The sequence below is a fragment of the Esox lucius genome, chromosome 9 (assembly GCF_011004845.1).
Source record: "Esox lucius isolate fEsoLuc1 chromosome 9, fEsoLuc1.pri, whole genome shotgun sequence".
NCBI classification, from domain to species: Eukaryota; Metazoa; Chordata; class Actinopteri; order Esociformes; family Esocidae; genus Esox; species Esox lucius.
This window is the reverse complement of record NC_047577.1, coordinates 97,407-114,113: the sequence shown is the minus strand read 5'-3', so window position 1 is coordinate 114,113 and position 16,707 is coordinate 97,407. Positions and strand designations below refer to the sequence as shown.

At 40.9% G+C, this 16,707-nt stretch overlaps 2 protein-coding genes across 2 annotated transcripts; both read right to left on the bottom strand.

Annotated features, from left to right (window-relative positions):
* On the bottom strand, positions 1–6,115 carry pdia2 (protein disulfide isomerase family A, member 2). The gene is made up of 11 exons (XM_029122101.2): positions 5,249–6,115; positions 4,500–4,727; positions 4,269–4,402; positions 4,023–4,160; positions 3,805–3,921; positions 3,068–3,193; positions 1,940–2,131; positions 1,700–1,820; positions 553–731; positions 214–321; positions 1–125 (listed from the first exon to the last, which is right to left on the bottom strand). Exons 1-11 carry the CDS (start codon positions 5,550–5,552, stop codon positions 69–71), a joined length of 1,704 nt encoding a protein of 567 aa, XP_028977934.2. The 5' UTR covers positions 5,553–6,115; the 3' UTR covers positions 1–68.
* Positions 6,116–6,777: 662 nt separating this feature from the next.
* On the bottom strand, positions 6,778–12,724 carry percc1 (proline and glutamate rich with coiled coil 1). Its single transcript, XM_034294426.1, has 4 exons — positions 12,681–12,724; positions 12,437–12,571; positions 8,206–8,736; positions 6,778–7,185 (listed from the first exon to the last, which is right to left on the bottom strand). Exons 2-4 carry the CDS (start codon positions 12,554–12,556, stop codon positions 6,778–6,780), a joined length of 1,059 nt encoding a protein of 352 aa, XP_034150317.1. The 5' UTR covers positions 12,557–12,571; positions 12,681–12,724.
* Positions 12,725–16,707: the final 3,983 nt, after the last annotated feature.

The following is a 16,707-nucleotide window of genomic DNA, read 5'->3' as shown; positions in this document are numbered from 1 at the left end:
TTCAAAATGAAAAGTTTTATTCTTAAAATGTCAGAAACCCTAGAACCCAGTGGTCAGGTCCTCTGACATCACAGCTCATCTTTAGATGTCTCATTGGCTTCTGGTGGCGATCCTTCATCAGTGATCTATTAGAGGAAGAGAAATTTGTCATGATAGCTAAAGTGGGTGGGGTTTGAATTAACAGTGTGATTGGTCAGATAGGTTAAACGTCACCTCCTCTATATCCTCTTCCTGTTCCACCTCCTCTTGAGGAAGCTGTCCTCCGTTGTCCAGGAACTTAATAAACGTCTCCAAGTCCCGGGTTCCACCATACTCTACTTCCTACACACACATGCAAAAACATGGACAAACACATGCAAAAACACAAATGGACACATTTTAAGAATCAATATCCTTGTTGGGATAGAAAAGGTTAATCCCATTCAAAATCCTACTTTTCCCCAACAACCTAGAGTTAAGGGGTTATCATGCCCTCTCCTGCAGGGTTGGAGTTAGGGGATTAGATTTAGGGATTTAAAGTTAGGGGGTTAGGGTTAAAGGTTTGGGGGTTACCTTGTCATCTCCAGCAGGGTAGTACATTAGTGTTGGAAAGCCGGACACGGAGACTCCTTCCACCTCGTTAGCTGTTGCATCCATCTTGGCGATGATGATGTCATTGTGATCAGCATACTTCTCTCCCAGCTTCTCCCAGACAGGAGCCAACTCTTTACAATGACCACACCACGGAGCATCTACACACACACACACACACACTTTATACACAGGAACCAACTCTTTACAATGACCACACCACGGAGCATCTACACACACACACACACACACTTTATACACAGGAACCAACTCTTTACAATGACCACACCACGGAGCATCTACACACACACACACACACACACACACTTTATACACAGGAACCAACTCTTTACAATGACCACACCATGGAGCATCTACAGACACACACACACACACTTTATACACAGGAACCAACTCTTTACAATGACCACACCACGGAGCATCTACACACACACACACTTTATACACAGGAACCAACTCTTTACAATGACCACACCACGGAGCATCTACAGACACACACACACACTTTATACACAGGAACCAACTCTTTACAATGACCACACCACGGAGCATCTACACACACACACACACACACACTTTATACACAGGAACCAACTCTTTACAATGACCACACCACGGAGCATCTACACACACACACACACACTTTATACACAGGAACCAACTCTTTACAATGACCACACCACGGAGCATCTACAGACACACACACACACACACACACACACACTTTATACACAGAAGCCAACTCTTTACAATGACCACACCACGGAGCATCTACACACACACACACACACACTTTATACACAGGAACCAACTCTTTACAATGACCACACCACGGAGCATCTACACACACACACACACACACACTTTATACACAGGAACCAACTCTTTACAATGACCACACCACGGAGCATCTACACACACACACACACACACACACTTTATACACAGGAACCAACTCTTTACAATGACCACACCACGGAGCATCTACAGACACACACACACACACACTTTATACACAACTTACAGGACATTTCCTACACTATGGGGCATCTACACAAACACACATATCCGATAACTAGTTAACCTGTTGAGGAATAGAGAGACTCACAGAACTCGACAAAGACATTCTTGTTCTTGTCCCGAACGACAGCCTCAAAGTTTTTTCCCACCAGAACCTTAACAACTCCTTTGTCCCAGTCCTCTGGTACATCCTCGCTGAGCAGGTGGGGCTGAAACAATATCACACAGTTAGACCCTATCCATGACCCCTGACCTCTGGTCTAGTGTAGGGAGTGATGTGTTTAATAAGATGTTGTGGTAAGAGCCGTGTGGCTCATTGATTGGTTACCTTCACAGTTCCATCCAGAACTCCCTGACAGAATGTTTGGAGTGTGGCAGCTGTTATTTGGCCAATCAGATTGAATTTCTTGACGGTGTCAGTGTTGATGATGCGTACAGCAGGGACATCACTCACTGACAGTCCAAAGTACTTCAGAACATGATCAACTTGTCCCATCACATCTATAGTTATAAACAATACCTACAAACACACACAAATACCTTTCAATACCTCACTTTGTGAGAACAACAGCACTGACGCGTTTTCTGAAATGTTGAGAAATCTTATATTAAAGATCTAAATCTGTGTTAGTGAGCTCTTCTCCTTTGCCGAGATAATCCATCCACCTCACAGGCGTGGCATATCAAGATGCTGATTAGACAGCATGATTATTGCACAAGTGTGCCTCAGCTGATGATAAAAGTGTTGTGTTTATAATTTTGTTCAGTGTAAAAGTGATTAGAGACAGATATTATGGATACAGAGCTGAGAAAGTGAACTGAAAATATGACTGTAAATATCATGAAACTATAGTTTGTACCACAACATTTACTGAGAAAGGGAATATTACTTTTCTATGCAATTGTTTTAGTATAAAATATAATTTCCCAGTTTTCTTTAGAATAGAATTAGCTCTACATTTAATTAACTAGTTTATTGTTGTGTGTGTTGTACATCACTAGTTTAGTGTTCTGTGTGTTGTACATCACTAGTTTAGTGTTGTGTGTGTTGTACATCACTAGTTTAGTGTTGTGTGTGTTGTACGTCACTAGTTTAGTGTTGTGTGTGTTGTACATCACTAGTTTATTGTTGTGTGTGTTGTACATCACTAGTTTAGTGTTGTGTGTGTTGTACATCACTAGTTTAGTGTTGTGTGTGTTGTACATCACTAGTTTATTGTTGTGTGTGTTGTACATCACTAGTTTAGTGTTGTGTGTTTTGTACATCACTAGTTTATTGTTGTGTGTGTTGTACATCACTAGTTTATTGTTGTGTGTGTTGTACATCACTAGTTTAGTGTTTTGTGTGTGTTGTACCTCACTAGTTTAGTGTTTTGTGTGTGTTGTACATCACTAGTTTAGTGTTTTGTGTGTGTTGTACATCACTAGTTTAGTGTTTTGTGTGTGTTGTACATACTTGGCCCTTGAAGTCTTTTGCGACGGCGCTGAATTCAGTCAAAAGGATATTCTGCTCCTCCATTGTAGAGTTGATAAAGAGGAGCATATGAGTGTGGACCTTTGACCCAAAGATCTTATCTGCATTCTGCAGGAGAGAGACAAAACATCGCATGTTGGTCCCGACAGATACATCTTGTGACTAAATACATATATAACCAGTGACGGGTAGAACAAGACTCTCCGAAACACAGAGACAATATGAACATTTGTGTCGGAGCTTAATGAAACTTTCAAAACATTTCCACAATAGTGACATCTACTGGTTAGAAATAATGTTCATACAGACGTATTTTCCCATAATACTCTAAAATATTTAGTGGCGCATTAATTAATTATTATTACATAATATAGTTAGTCTGGCAGTGGGATAATGAATTATTATTACATAATATAGTTAGTCTGGCAGTGGGATAATGAATTATTATTACATAATATAATTAGTCTGGCAGTGGGATGATTAATTATTATTACATAATCTAGGCAGTCTGGCAGTGGGCTGATTAATTATTATTACATAATATAGGTAGCCTGGCAGTGGGATAATGAATTATTATTACATAATATAGTTAGTCTGGCAGTGGGATAATTAATTATTATTACATAATATAGTTAGTCTGGCAGTGGTCTTCAACATTATTGTTTCCTACACAACCTGGAGTTACCAGAAGGGTTCATGAACCAGATAAGTGTGTGCACCTCTTCATTGAACTCTATCAGAAGTTCCAGACTGTTGTTCTTGATGAAGACAGTCAGATCATCCTGATCCAGCTTCCCCTCTTCAGACACTGGCAGGTCCGCCCTGCCCTCATCGAACTAACACACACACACACACACACACACACACACACACCACATATATGTCAAGGTCCAAGATTACAGGTCAGAAGTTACAGGTCAGGGTTTAAGATCCTCACCTTCTTGAACAGCACAACTCTGTTGTTCTTCACTTCATATTTCTGGAAAACCTCTGGACTTGTTGTCACACCAAACACTGTGTCAACCATCTCCATGGCAACATTATGGAACACCTTGACCGCCTCACTCTCTAAACTCTGATGGACAGAAGGGTTAGAGGTCAGAGTGAATACGTAAGGGGTGAGAGGTCAGAGGGAATATGTCATGTTTTAGAGATCAGGGGTTAGAGGTCAGGGGTTACTCACAGTGAAGAATCCCACCACAGTGATGTTGTGAAGACGGATGTGTTCTGCAGCAGCAGCAGGAGAATCCAACACCACAGCACTCGGACCAGAACGCCGCTCCAGCCACTGGACAATACCCTTTACTGTCCTCTTACCTGCACACACAGTCAACAGTTCACTGGCTGCTGTAAGGTAAGGTTGTGGTTTAGAGATCAACAGGGTCAGAGATCAATAGAGAAAAGAGGTAATTACCAGTAAAGTCAATGGGGTTCTTTCTGTCTCCATTCATAAACAGTTTGATTGTTGGGAAACTCCCCACATCAAACTCCTCTGCCAGCTCTTTCTCCTCGGTGGCGTCCACTTTTGCCAGACTGACTCCCACGCTGCCTCCCTCTCCCACCGTCCTCTCTGTTTTCAACAGCCCAGCTGCCTCTGCATACACTGGCTCCAACTGCTGACAGTGACCACACCACGGAGCATCTACACACACACACACACACAGGTTAAACTGTAGGTGAATTACCAAATGCAAATATGCCAGATCAGATCCCAGATTGAGGTTGAGTTGAAGGCCAACCCTCCCTACAGTCCTAACCTGAGAGAATTTACATGTAGAGCAGATGGCCGCTCACACTGACACTCACGTGCACATGCTCACGTGCACAGGCTGTAGATAACAGACCACAGAGATGACGAGGGTTTGAAAATTCTGGGTAATGGAGATCTAGAACAATGATGTTAAGCGGTTAGGGTTTGAGAAATTTGAAGATCAGGGGATAGGGAGTTCTAAGAACTGTCCAAGTTCTAAGTTCTAAGAACTGTCCAAGATGGCCTGATGACATCCGTTGATGTTTCAATTGGAATGCAAACAAGAGAGTGGTGTCAACATTTGAATTTTAATATTAGCAGTTATAATGTAAACATTCAAAACTAATCAGAAAACACAGCTGACTGACAGTTCATTTGTGATAATAGTTAATATACAATATGCTCCTACTTACAGAACTCAACCAGCAGGAATTTGTTTTCACTGAGAGCTCTGTGGAAGTTTTTAATGTGTAGAACCATCACGTCCTTTTCCTCCTCTATATCTGATGTCTTGTCTTTTTTCTCAGGGTCCTCCACTCCTTCGGCTGCATGGTTGCTGTTTTCTGGGCCGTTCTCCTGCACTACATTGTCAGTCTGTTCTGGGCTGTTCTCCTGCACTACATTGTCAGTCTGTTCTGGGCCAGCGCTATCCTCTGCTCGGTTACACGGCACACAAAGAACTAGAATCGCTACTAGTGGAACTATGTAGAATCGCATGATGATGTCACTGAAGACTTTAACCTACTAAACCTTTTCAAACTAAAGAGGATGAAGACTCTAATCTGCTAAACCTTTTCAAACTACAGAAGATGAAGACTTGAACCTGCTAAACCTATTCAAAATAATGAAGAATCAGACTGTAACCATTCAAACCTATTCAAACTAATGAAGCTGAAGACTAACCAGCAATTACCATTCTGTTCACTCTAACACAATGACTCATTCACCTGCTCTCTCACAAACTGCCCTGTCTGACTGACACACACCTGATAAATGACATTCCTCCAACAGGTGTGTGTGTCGGAATCCTACTGGTCTCCTTCCCAACCAATCACAACCTGTCTGTCCAACCACAAGGTTTCACATTTCACCTTTTCATGTAGATGTTCCCCAAAACGTATTCCCATAAAATAAATAATTAACTGAAAAATATTTAAACCCTGACCATAAACTAACCCTAACCCTAACCCTAACCCGAACCCCAAAAGCTTAATTGTAACCCTAAAAGCTTTCCTCCTAACCCTAACCCTAACCTCAATAAACACGAATGTCTAAACCTAAACCAAAATCTCAAAGTCTTAAACATAACCTAGATAAATGAATGAAACCAAACTAAAAGAAAACCTAAATATACAATTGAAAAATAACACAAACTTAAGTAATGAAAAATTACTTTAACATAACCTAAATAAAGAAATTAAACATAATTAAAACAGAACCTAATTAAATAAATGAGACAAAATTATAACACAACCAAAAGTTATGAAACACAACTGAAACACAACCGAATTAAATTTGACTTGGACATCTTTGACACAATGTAGATAATCACATAAAACAAACGAAACGCTCTTTTACCTCCTTGCTGGATTAAAAATGGAAACAATATATTTTAAAACAGAAATAGTTAAAAGAGAAATGAAAAATAAGTAATTTTAAACCTAGACCTGTATTTAAAAAGAACTAAAAATTATTTGGATTCACCAGTAGGCCTATGCCTACTACATTTAAATGAGGGCGACAACACGCTCTGTGGATATACCATGAATAGTTTATACAACCATGTCAAATATAAACAAACAATACACAGAAACAAGAAACTATTTCCATTATTAAAAAATCAACAATTTAATCTGAGTCCAAAATAAAGTGTCTTACTAAACTACAGCAAGCTGATCTGATTTGCAAGCAGGGGTGAGTCGCGAGCGCATGGGGGTTACGGTTAGTCCAGCAGTTGAAAACACCGATTTGCATGGCCCTGAGGTCGCAGGGATGGCCCTGAGGTCGCAGGGATGGCCCTGAGGTCGCAGGGATGGCCTTGAGGTCGCAGGGATGGCCCTGAGGTCGCAGGGATGGCCCTGAGGTCGCAGGGATGGCCCTGAGGTCGCAGGGATGGCCCTGAGGTCGCAGGGATGGCCTTGAGGTCGCAGGGATGGCCCTGAGGTCGCAGGGATGGCCCTGAGGTCGCAGGGATGGCCCTGAGGTCGCAGGGATGGCCTTGAGGTCGCAGGGATGGCCCTGAGGTCGTAGGGATGGCCCTGAGGTCGCAGGGATGGCCCTGAGGTCGCAGGGATGGCCTTGAGGTCGCAGGGATGGCCCTGATGTCGTAGGGATCGCTCTGAGGTTCGACCTAATTCATTAACCGCAAAAAACCTTCACCATCAATAATATTTATTAGCATCATATCTTTCTCTATTACCTGGCAAATCTCTTGTTATCCTGCCTGTTGTTGATTACAGTTACTTCTAGTGAACTGATGACATGGTCATTTGAGAGGAGGATGGTGTTTGTCAAGATTATTCAGAGGATCCCCCGAACTAGTTACATCTCGTTCTCAATTAATAATAAACTGAATCTACGTCGATCAAATAAATGGCTGTCGATCAAATTCTTATCGACAATTAACCGATCTACGATTAATCATTAACATCCCTAAATGAAACAAAACTGAAGCATCACTTAATAAACCAAGGCAACATATTTAAAACTCCATATGATGTAACTCAACAGAACCTGGACAGGAACTTGATGCATGTGAGGTGGTCGGTATGTGTCGGTGGACATTGTGTGTGTGTGGTGTCAGTGTATGTGCAGTTGGTGTGTGTGTGGTGTCAGTGTATGTGCAGTTGGTGTGTGTGTGGTGTCAGTGTATGTGCAGTTGGTGTGTGTGTGGTGTCAGTGTATGTGCAGTTGGTGTGTGTGTGGTGTCAGTGTATGTGCAGTTGGTGTGTGTGTGGTGTCAGTGTATGTGCAGTTGGTGTGTGTGTGGTGTCAGTGTATGTGCAGTTGGTGTGTGTGGTGTCAGTGTATGTGCAGTTGGTGTGTGTGTGGTGTCAGTGTATGTGCAGTTGGTGTGTGTGTGGTGTCAGTGTATGTGCAGTTGGTGTGTGTGTGGTGTCAGTGTATGTGCAGTTGGTGTGTGTGTGGTGTCAGGGTTGGGGTCCCAGTGTGCAAGCAAGTCGCTGAAGTCCGGGTGATTGTGTGTGTTATCATGATTGTGTGTGTTATCATGAATGTGTGTGTTATCATGATTGTGTGTGTTATCATGATTGTGTGTGTTATCATGAATGTGTGTGTTATCATGAATGTGTGTGTTATCATGATTGTGTGTGTTATCATGATTGTGTGTGTTATCATGAATGTGTGTGTTATCATGATTGTGTGTGTTATCATGATTGTGTGTGTTATCATGATTGTGTGTGTTATCATGAATGTATGTGTTTTCAGAATTACTCAGAGTGTCTACAAGCATGACTGGCATTGGCTCGTTCCAGAAGCTGAGTGGGAGGTGCCTCTTGCTCATTGGCCGACAGTGTGCCTGGCTCCTCCCAGTCTGATTGTCAAACAACTCTGCCAACGGACCCAGACCTCCAGATCCCCTGGCAACAGAAACGCACAGGTGACTGTTGGCCCTGGTGACAGATTCTGGGCTTCCTGTTGCCATCCTGATTAGGTCGTCATAGTATCGCCGTTGTCCACTTGTTGCTGTGGAGATGTGATCAATGTTGCTGTAGATGTCACAGGCGTCCGGGTCATCTTGGCGATGACCAAAATACCTCATGACATCTCGGCTGATGAGGTCAGCAAACCGAAGCAGCTGGTTGGTCGGATCTGATGAGGAAAGGGTGGGGCTTGAAAGAATGTTCTCCTCTTCCTCCTCTTCATCTTCTGATTCCCTCTCCTAGTAATAATAATAACTATTAAAATGACAAATGTATTAATTTGCACACAACCATCAATTAATTAGACAACATATGATGTAAACAAATACTTAGTGCTCAGTAGAATACTGAAAATCTTTACTTTCTGTGCATTCGACCCTTCACTTTTTACAGTTACAGTTTTACAGTTTGTTACGTGACAGCCCTATTCTAAACTGGATAGAAACAAATCTACTCAATCCACATACAATACCCAATAACAACAAAGCAAAAACAGGTTTTTAGAAATTTCTTCTAATTTATAAAAAAATAAAACAGAAAAATCACATTTACATAGGTACTCAGTCCATCTCTGGTAAATGCAAAGTGCCACATGAATAGGAAACCAGACACCACTCATCACCTGTCCAATAACATCCCTACAGTGAAGCATGGTGAAACCAGACACCACTCATCACCTGTCCAATAACATCCCTACAGTGAAGTGTGGTGAATCCAGACACCACTCATCACCTATCCAATAACATCCCTACAGTGAAGCATGGTGAATCCAGACACCACTCATCACCTATCCAATAACATCCCTACAGTGAAGCATGGTGAAACCAGACACCACTCATCACCTATCCAATAACATCCCTACAGTGAAGCATGGTGAAACCAGACACCACTCATCACCTGTCCAATAACATCCCTACAGGGAAGCATGGTGAAACCAGACACCACTCATCATCTGTCCAATAACATCCCTACAGTGAAGCATGGTGAAACCAGACACTGCTCATCACCTATCCAATAACATCCCTACAGTGAAGCATGGTGAAACCAGACACCACTCATCACATGGCCAATAACATCCCTACAGTGAAGCATAGACCAGTATCCCTTCTTCCTTTTCCTTCTAAAATGCTTGAGCTTGCTGTTTGTAACCAACTTTTTTCTGTCCCAGAACAATATTTTGGACCCTGTTCTTATCCTCCTTAATCTTTTCGCTGCACACTGTGAACCACCAGATCTTTGACACAGTGAACCACCAGATCCTCCTCTCCATACTCTCAGAGCTGGGGGTCTCATGTTCTGCCCACTCCTGGTTTGTAGCCTACCTGGCAGGCCGCTCCTCCAGGTTATATGGAGAGGGTCTGTGTCTGCGCCACGCAGTCTCACTACTGGTGTACCCCAGGAATCAGTCCTTGGCCCAATCCTCTTTTCTCTCTACACAAGGTCACTTGGCATTGTCACATCCAGACATGGTGTTGTGGAAATTTCTTATACAATGTATTCTGACTGAGTAAAGGTTTAGACTGAGTCCCACGGTTTAGATAGGTACAGGAATGTGTGGGATCTGGTATTTGCATAGGGGACATCTATTGTCTGTCCAGATGCAGATCAATGGGTTTTAGGACAGGATAGGAGAAGATACAACAGGGGGCAGTAAGGTCAGTTGGCCCCTTTGGGTAAACATGGCAGGAAGGATAAGGTGGGGGAAGATAGCATTTGACGTGTGTGATAGAACAAAGGGAAAGGTGTTTGATTGACATGAAACAGATGGCAGCATCTTACCACACCCCTTCTTCCTATGTAATAAATACTGTCGAAATGATGTTTTTATTTAGAAACTATCCACCGTTACTTTGTAACCTGTATACTTTCTCCTTGCAAGCAAGATTAAAACCGTTTATTGCGTAATTGATTTCTCTTGTCTTACCTACCATTTTCATAGAATTATTTGGATTTTAGAAATTGCCATCACAATGGCCTGTCCTATCACAGCTACGCAGATGATACTAAAATATTCTTCTCATTTCCCCCTTCTGATTGCCAAGTTGCAACACGCGTATCTGCTTGCCAGGCAGACATCTCAGCTTGGATGTCAGCCCACCACCTCAAGCTTAACCTTGATAAGGCGGAGCTGCTCTTCCTCCTAGGGAAGGCCTGCCCGCTCCAAGATCTGTCCATCACGGTTGACCACTCCACGGTGGTCCCTTTACAAAACTTAAAGAACCTTGGCGTGACACTCAGCAAGAACTTGTTATTCTCTGCAAACATCAAAGCAGTGAGTCATGCTGTACAACATCTGCAAAATTCGACCCTTCCTTACACAGGAAGCGGCTCAGGTTCTGATCCAGTCACTTCTCATCTCCCATCTGGACTATTGCAACACACTGTTGGCTGGGTTCCCCGCTTGTGCCATCAAGTCCCAGTAACTTATCCAGAACCCTGCAGCCAATCTTGTGTTCAACCTTCTCAAATTCACCCATGTGATCCCTCTCCTCCGCAAGCTCCATTGGCTTCCAGTAGAAGCTTGCTTCTGTTACTAGGCCATGGTGCCCTTGGAGCAGCAAAGGGAACTGTACCTCCCTACCTGAAGGCTATGCTTAAACCCTAAAACCCTTCCTGTGCACTCTGATCTGCCACTTCATGTGTTTCGGCCCCAACCCTCACGGGTGGCCAGCTCCCGCTCAGCCAAGGCGAAACTCTTCTCTGTCTTGGCACCTCAATGGTGGAATAAACTTCCCCTTGAAACCAGGACAGCAGAGTCCCTGGCAATCTTTTGAAAACAGTGGAAAACAAACGTGTAAAAACTTAACTTTGATTCTTTTGGCACTGACTTTGCCAGCCAACGGCTTCGATTACGGAAGTGTACTTATTATGATTGTCAGATGTTGGTTTTCCAAGACAGCTTAAGAGGAATGCCCTTATTGTAAGCCGCTCTGGATAACAGCGTATGTTAAATGACTAAAATGTAAAAATGTAGGGACAGTAATCACTGACACAGATGCTTTAACATGGTACTGAGTAAAAATGTCTGAATACTTTGGCGGGGAAAAATCTAAACAGTTTTTGCTTGGTCATCATCGGCATAGTGTGCAGACTGATGAGGAAAATAATCTATTTAATCCAATTTCAATAACATAGATCAAGTATGAGTAAAAAATTAAGTATCCAGTCAGAAAACAACTTACAAAAGTAATTTTTCTATACTATAGTAGAACTGAACTGATCTGTTTGCACATAAAATGCCATTTACTGATCAATCAGTTGAGCATGTTATGTTGTGAAGAAGTGGGATAGTTTGGAGAATAACAGCAGTTTCTCCATTAGATAAATTACTGTAATTACAAACTATATTAAATAGACAATACAATATCCTGAATACATCATACATTTACTTACACTTTAGACCAGCCAATATACTAATATACTGTCCTGAATCTAGAAATAAACATACTTTTACGGGTTCACAGGCCATTTGATAGATTTGATAGTATTTAACTATTTAGTTTCTGTCTCCCAGGCCGAGCCTCCCTGTAAATGGACAGTAGATTCTTCTGTTCTTTCTTATCAAAGCAGCCCATACTATTTTTACTGTTTTATTGACTAAGTGTAGAACGGTCTCTCCCTCCATTCAGCTGAAGTTGTTTGCTCCACTGGAATGTTGAGGGCTGTTTCTTATGCCTTGATTACTTACATACCTAGACCAATCAAATGCTATGGTTTACTGTGCCTTGATTCCTTACATAAGAGACCAATCAAATGCTGTGGTTTACTGTGTCTTGTGAAATATTTTAGCAGGCTCTGTTCACTGTCAACGACTGTAAGAGTAGAAATCCGTAATGTACAGTATCGGCACACTGTACATTTACATGTTATTAAGCTATATATAATTAAGGTAACTGAAGTTACTAGGTCATATGTAGAAGTGGGAAAAAAGTAACCAACCTCATCCTCATCCTCCCTTTCCTCCTCTTCGTCATCTGAGAATGTCTGCTGCAGGATCATGGGAAGATAACAGGAGGGTGTAGATGGGATATGCAAAGTTCTGATGACACCGGCTGCCATCTTTACCAATAAGAACTTAGGGAAGAGACAGAGCACCCATCAGAATTGAGGAAATAGATAGAGCACCAATAGGAAGTTAGGAAAGAGAAACAAGCACCAATGAAAAATAAGCAGTTGGCCTCACCTTTCTGGACTGGTCAGCCAGGTCTGGTCTAGACTGGTCTGGGTCAGTCAGGTCTGGTCTAGACTGGTCTGGGTCAGCCAGGTCTGGTCTAGACTGGTCTGGGTCAGCCAGGTCTGGTCTAGACTGGTCTGGGTCAGCCAGGTCTGGATTAGTTCTGCATGTCCCCTGCTGCTCAGTGTGTCTGTCTGTCTGTGTCAATGTCTTCAGTCTGGGTGCATTGCTCTGTATTTATAAGGGAGCGTAAGGCTGTTTCCCTGGTCAATATTTGTGTGTGTGCGTGTGTGTGTCTGGTCAATATTTGAGCGCCAGACTTGGTTAAATAAAGCAGTGTACCATAGTGCCCAGCAACAAGAGAGGGGGGTGCAACTAATGGACTCTCTGCCAGGGTGCCTTGAAGTGTTGTTTCACACACACACATACACACACACACAGCCTGTGTGGTGGTCTTATCAGTGCCTAGTTGAAAGCTAAAAGGGCATGAAATCAAATCTCACACTATTTTGACTTTTAGAGAAGGAACCTTAATAAAACCACATTATGATTATCAGGGACTCAATTAAGCATCGTGCAGCCGAGCAGACTAGTCATGACCAGCAACAACTCAGCTAATGTGATATCATACTGTCATCAAGCTAACCTAATGTTATTCTGTCTCCTAACTCTGATTTCAAACAAATGTATTATAATTATGTCTCTGAACTCTTGTTTACGCTAGCTTGCTGTATGGTGAAAACAGCTTTAAGCTAATAAAAAATGCAATGGGAAGTAATGTTAATATGGACAAGTGTTGGAGAAATAACTAATTAAATATGCATATTATTAAAACAATAACTTGTTATTGACATGTATAGTTTTACAATAATAACTTGTTATTGATATGTACAATATTCAAATAACTTTCTATTGATATGTACAGTATTGAATAATAACTTCTTATTGACATGTACAGTATTACAATAATAACTTATTGTTATGTACAGTATAAAAACAATAACTTATTGTTATGTACAGTATAAAAACAATAACTTGCTATTTATTTGTACAGTATTACAAATCTGTTTCCAAAAATGTTAAACTTGCATTTGTGGATGCAGCAACATACTGAGTTTACAGACAATGGTTTTCTGAAGTGTTCCTGAGCCCATGCAGTAATTTCCACTACAGAATCATGTCTGTTTTTAATTCAGTGCCGCCTGAGAGCCCGAATATCATGGCCATCCAATATTGGTTTTCGGCCTTGTCCCTTGGGTGGAGAATTCTTTGGATTTTCTGAATCTTTTATAATGATATTATGTACCATAGCCGATGAGATCCCCAAACTTTTTGCAATACTAAGTTCAGAAACGTTATTCTTAAATTGTTGCACTATTTGCCTGCGCTGTCATTCACAGAGTGATGAAGCCCTCCCCATCTTTACTTCTGAAAGACTCATCCTTTCAGGGATGCTCTTTTTATACTGAATCATGTTACTGACCTGTTGCCAATTAACTTAATTAGTTGTGAGCTATACCACCATGTTGTTTTTAGCACAACATGGTGGTAGTCTTTTGTTGCCCTTGTCTCAGCTGTTTAATAACTTGATATTGAGATTTCCAGCATCACAATTATAACATGTTATTGATATGTACAATATAACAACAGTGTTACAATAACAACAGCTTGCAAAACAACCAGACGTCTTCCAGCATGGTAATGATAACCAGACATCTTCCAGCATGGTAAGGATAACCAGACATCTTCCAGCATGGTAATGATAACCAGACATCTTCCAGCATAGTTATGATAACCAGACATCTTCCAGCATGGTAAGGATAACCAGACATCTTCCAGCATGGTAATGATAACCAGACATCTTCCAGCATAGTTATGATAACCAGACATCTTCCAGCATGGTAAGGATAACCAGACATTTTCCAGCATGGTAAGGATAACCAGACATCTTCCAGCAAGGTTATGATAACAAGAAATCTTCCAGCATGGGTTAGGCTTAGTGGTTAAGGTTTTCAGTGGTTAAGGTTATAATGACGTTTCAGTGGTTAAAGATTATGGTTATAATGGCGTTTTAGGGTTAGGTTTATTTATCAAAAGCACCGAACAACACAGCATCACCCTGCACAATGAAATTATTGTGGCATGGCACCCGACAAACTACGCAGTTAGAGTTAAGAAGAGTATATAAGCAAAAATATATCTAGATAGAAAATAATAAAATAAAGCAACAACATACATAACACTGTGCATCAGAAGCAGTTTGAGAAAGAGTACTGTAAACTAGCAGCAATCTGGGTGGTATTATTGATATAGAAGCAATCTAGGTAGTATTACTGACATAGCAGCAATCTGGGTAGTATTATTGATATAGCAGCAATCTGGGTAGTATTATTGAACATTTAGATATGGCAAGAATGGCAGTAATATACATAACGTCCTGGTTATAATGGCATTTTAGTGGTTAATTTGATGGTTTTAATGTGGTTGTGATTAAAGTTACGTTTAGGAATTATGAAGGATATCATTTAAATAGTAAATGTAGCGGTTGGGGTTAGACTACTTTAAAGCTAGCATATATGGATAGGGTTAGACTAGGTAATAACTAGCGTATATGGGTTGGGGTTAGATTACGTTAAAACTAGCATATATGGGTAGGGTTAGACTAGGTTATAACTAGCGTATATGGGTAGGGTTAGACTAGGTTATAACTAGCGTATATGGGTAGGGTTAGACTAGGTTATAACTAGCGTATATGGGTAGGGTTAGACTAGGTTATAACTAGCGTATATGGGTAGGGTTAGACTAGGTTATAACTAGCATATATGGGTAGGGTTAGACTAGGTTATAACTAGCGTATATGCATCTGTATGTCAGTGTGTGTGTGTTTCTAGACTTCCTTAAATGTCTCTCTATTCAGTATCTATGTTACATTCAATAGGAGCAATATGTCGGTTCTCAAGTCCTCAGACAATAAATTACAGAGGCTGTTAGGTATGCACACAATTATACACACAAAGACAGACACACTGACAAATTCACGCACGCATATACACACACATCAATTCTTGTTTTACAATACTAGTGAGGACTTTTTTGATCAAAATTCATTTAAAATTCTAACCCCTAACTTTAACCATTAAAACATTAAACCCAAAACCTAACCCCAACCCAGAGCCTAAAGAGCCATTTATATACAAGACAAAATGTCCTAGTCATTATTTGCATGGTTTATTATACATTTACATTCTACATTTTAGTAATTTAGCTGACGCTCTATCAAGAACGACTTACAGTAATTGCATATATTTGAAAAGAGCTAGCTGAAACAAACATACAGTTTAGTAAGAATTTTATTCTACTCAGTTGATAAGTTATTGGCAAGGGTCAGTGCTAGAAAGAACCTTATACAAATAAACAAAATTTATAAAAAGTAAACAAAAGTATATTGGGTGGTGGCAGGGATTCCCTTAAGGTGAGTTTTTTTTAAAGTTTGAAGCCTTTGCTATCCTAGCCTCCAGGAGAAACTGGAACCACCAATAAGGAGAGTTTTGACTGCATGGATCGGTCTCTGTATTTCACACTGTATTTCTCCTAGTTAAAATCTGTAATCACTCTGTTAAAATCTGTCTACCTCTCAGTTAAAGTATGTCTATCTCGGTTGAAGTCTGTAATCACTCTTAAAGTCTTTCTTTCTAGTAAAGTCGTTCTAACTCTCTGTTAAAGACAATTTATCTCTTTTTTAAAGTCTGTCTACCTCTCTGATAGTCTATCACTCTGTTAAAGAATGTAATCTCTCTGTTAAAGTTTGCCTACCACTCTATTAAAGTCTGTTAATCTTTCTGTTAAAGTCTGTCCATCTCTCTGTTGTCTGTCTATCCCTCTGTTAAAATCTGTCTATCTCTCTATTAAAGTCTGTGCACCCCTGTTAAAGTCTGTCTACCTCTCTGTTAAAGTCTTGACAAAGCCTGTTTAATAGCCCATGGGCAGTACAACGAGATCTTACTACAACACAGCTAATAAAACAAGCAACAATAAA

Coding starts and splice junctions, on each gene's coding strand:
- pdia2 (XM_029122101.2), bottom strand. CDS start 5,552: ATGCGATTCTACATAGTTCCACTAGTAGCGATTCTAGTTCTTTGTGTG. Junction 3,922..4,022: donor GAGTTGTGCTGTTCAAGAAG/GTGAGGATCTTA, acceptor TGTGTGTGTTAG/TTCGATGAGGGCAGGGCGGA. Junction 732..1,699: donor GAATGTCTTTGTCGAGTTCT/GTGAGTCTCTCT, acceptor GTGTGTGTGTAG/ATGCTCCGTGGTGTGGTCAT.
- percc1 (XM_034294426.1), bottom strand. CDS start 12,556: ATGGCAGCCGGTGTCATCAGAACTTTGCATATCCCATCTACACCCTCC. Junction 8,737..12,436: donor AAAGGGAGGATGAGGATGAG/GTTGGTTACTTT, acceptor TATTATTACTAG/GAGAGGGAATCAGAAGATGA. Junction 7,186..8,205: donor ATAACACACACAATCATGAT/AACACACACATT, acceptor TTAATGAATTAG/GTCGAACCTCAGAGCGATCC.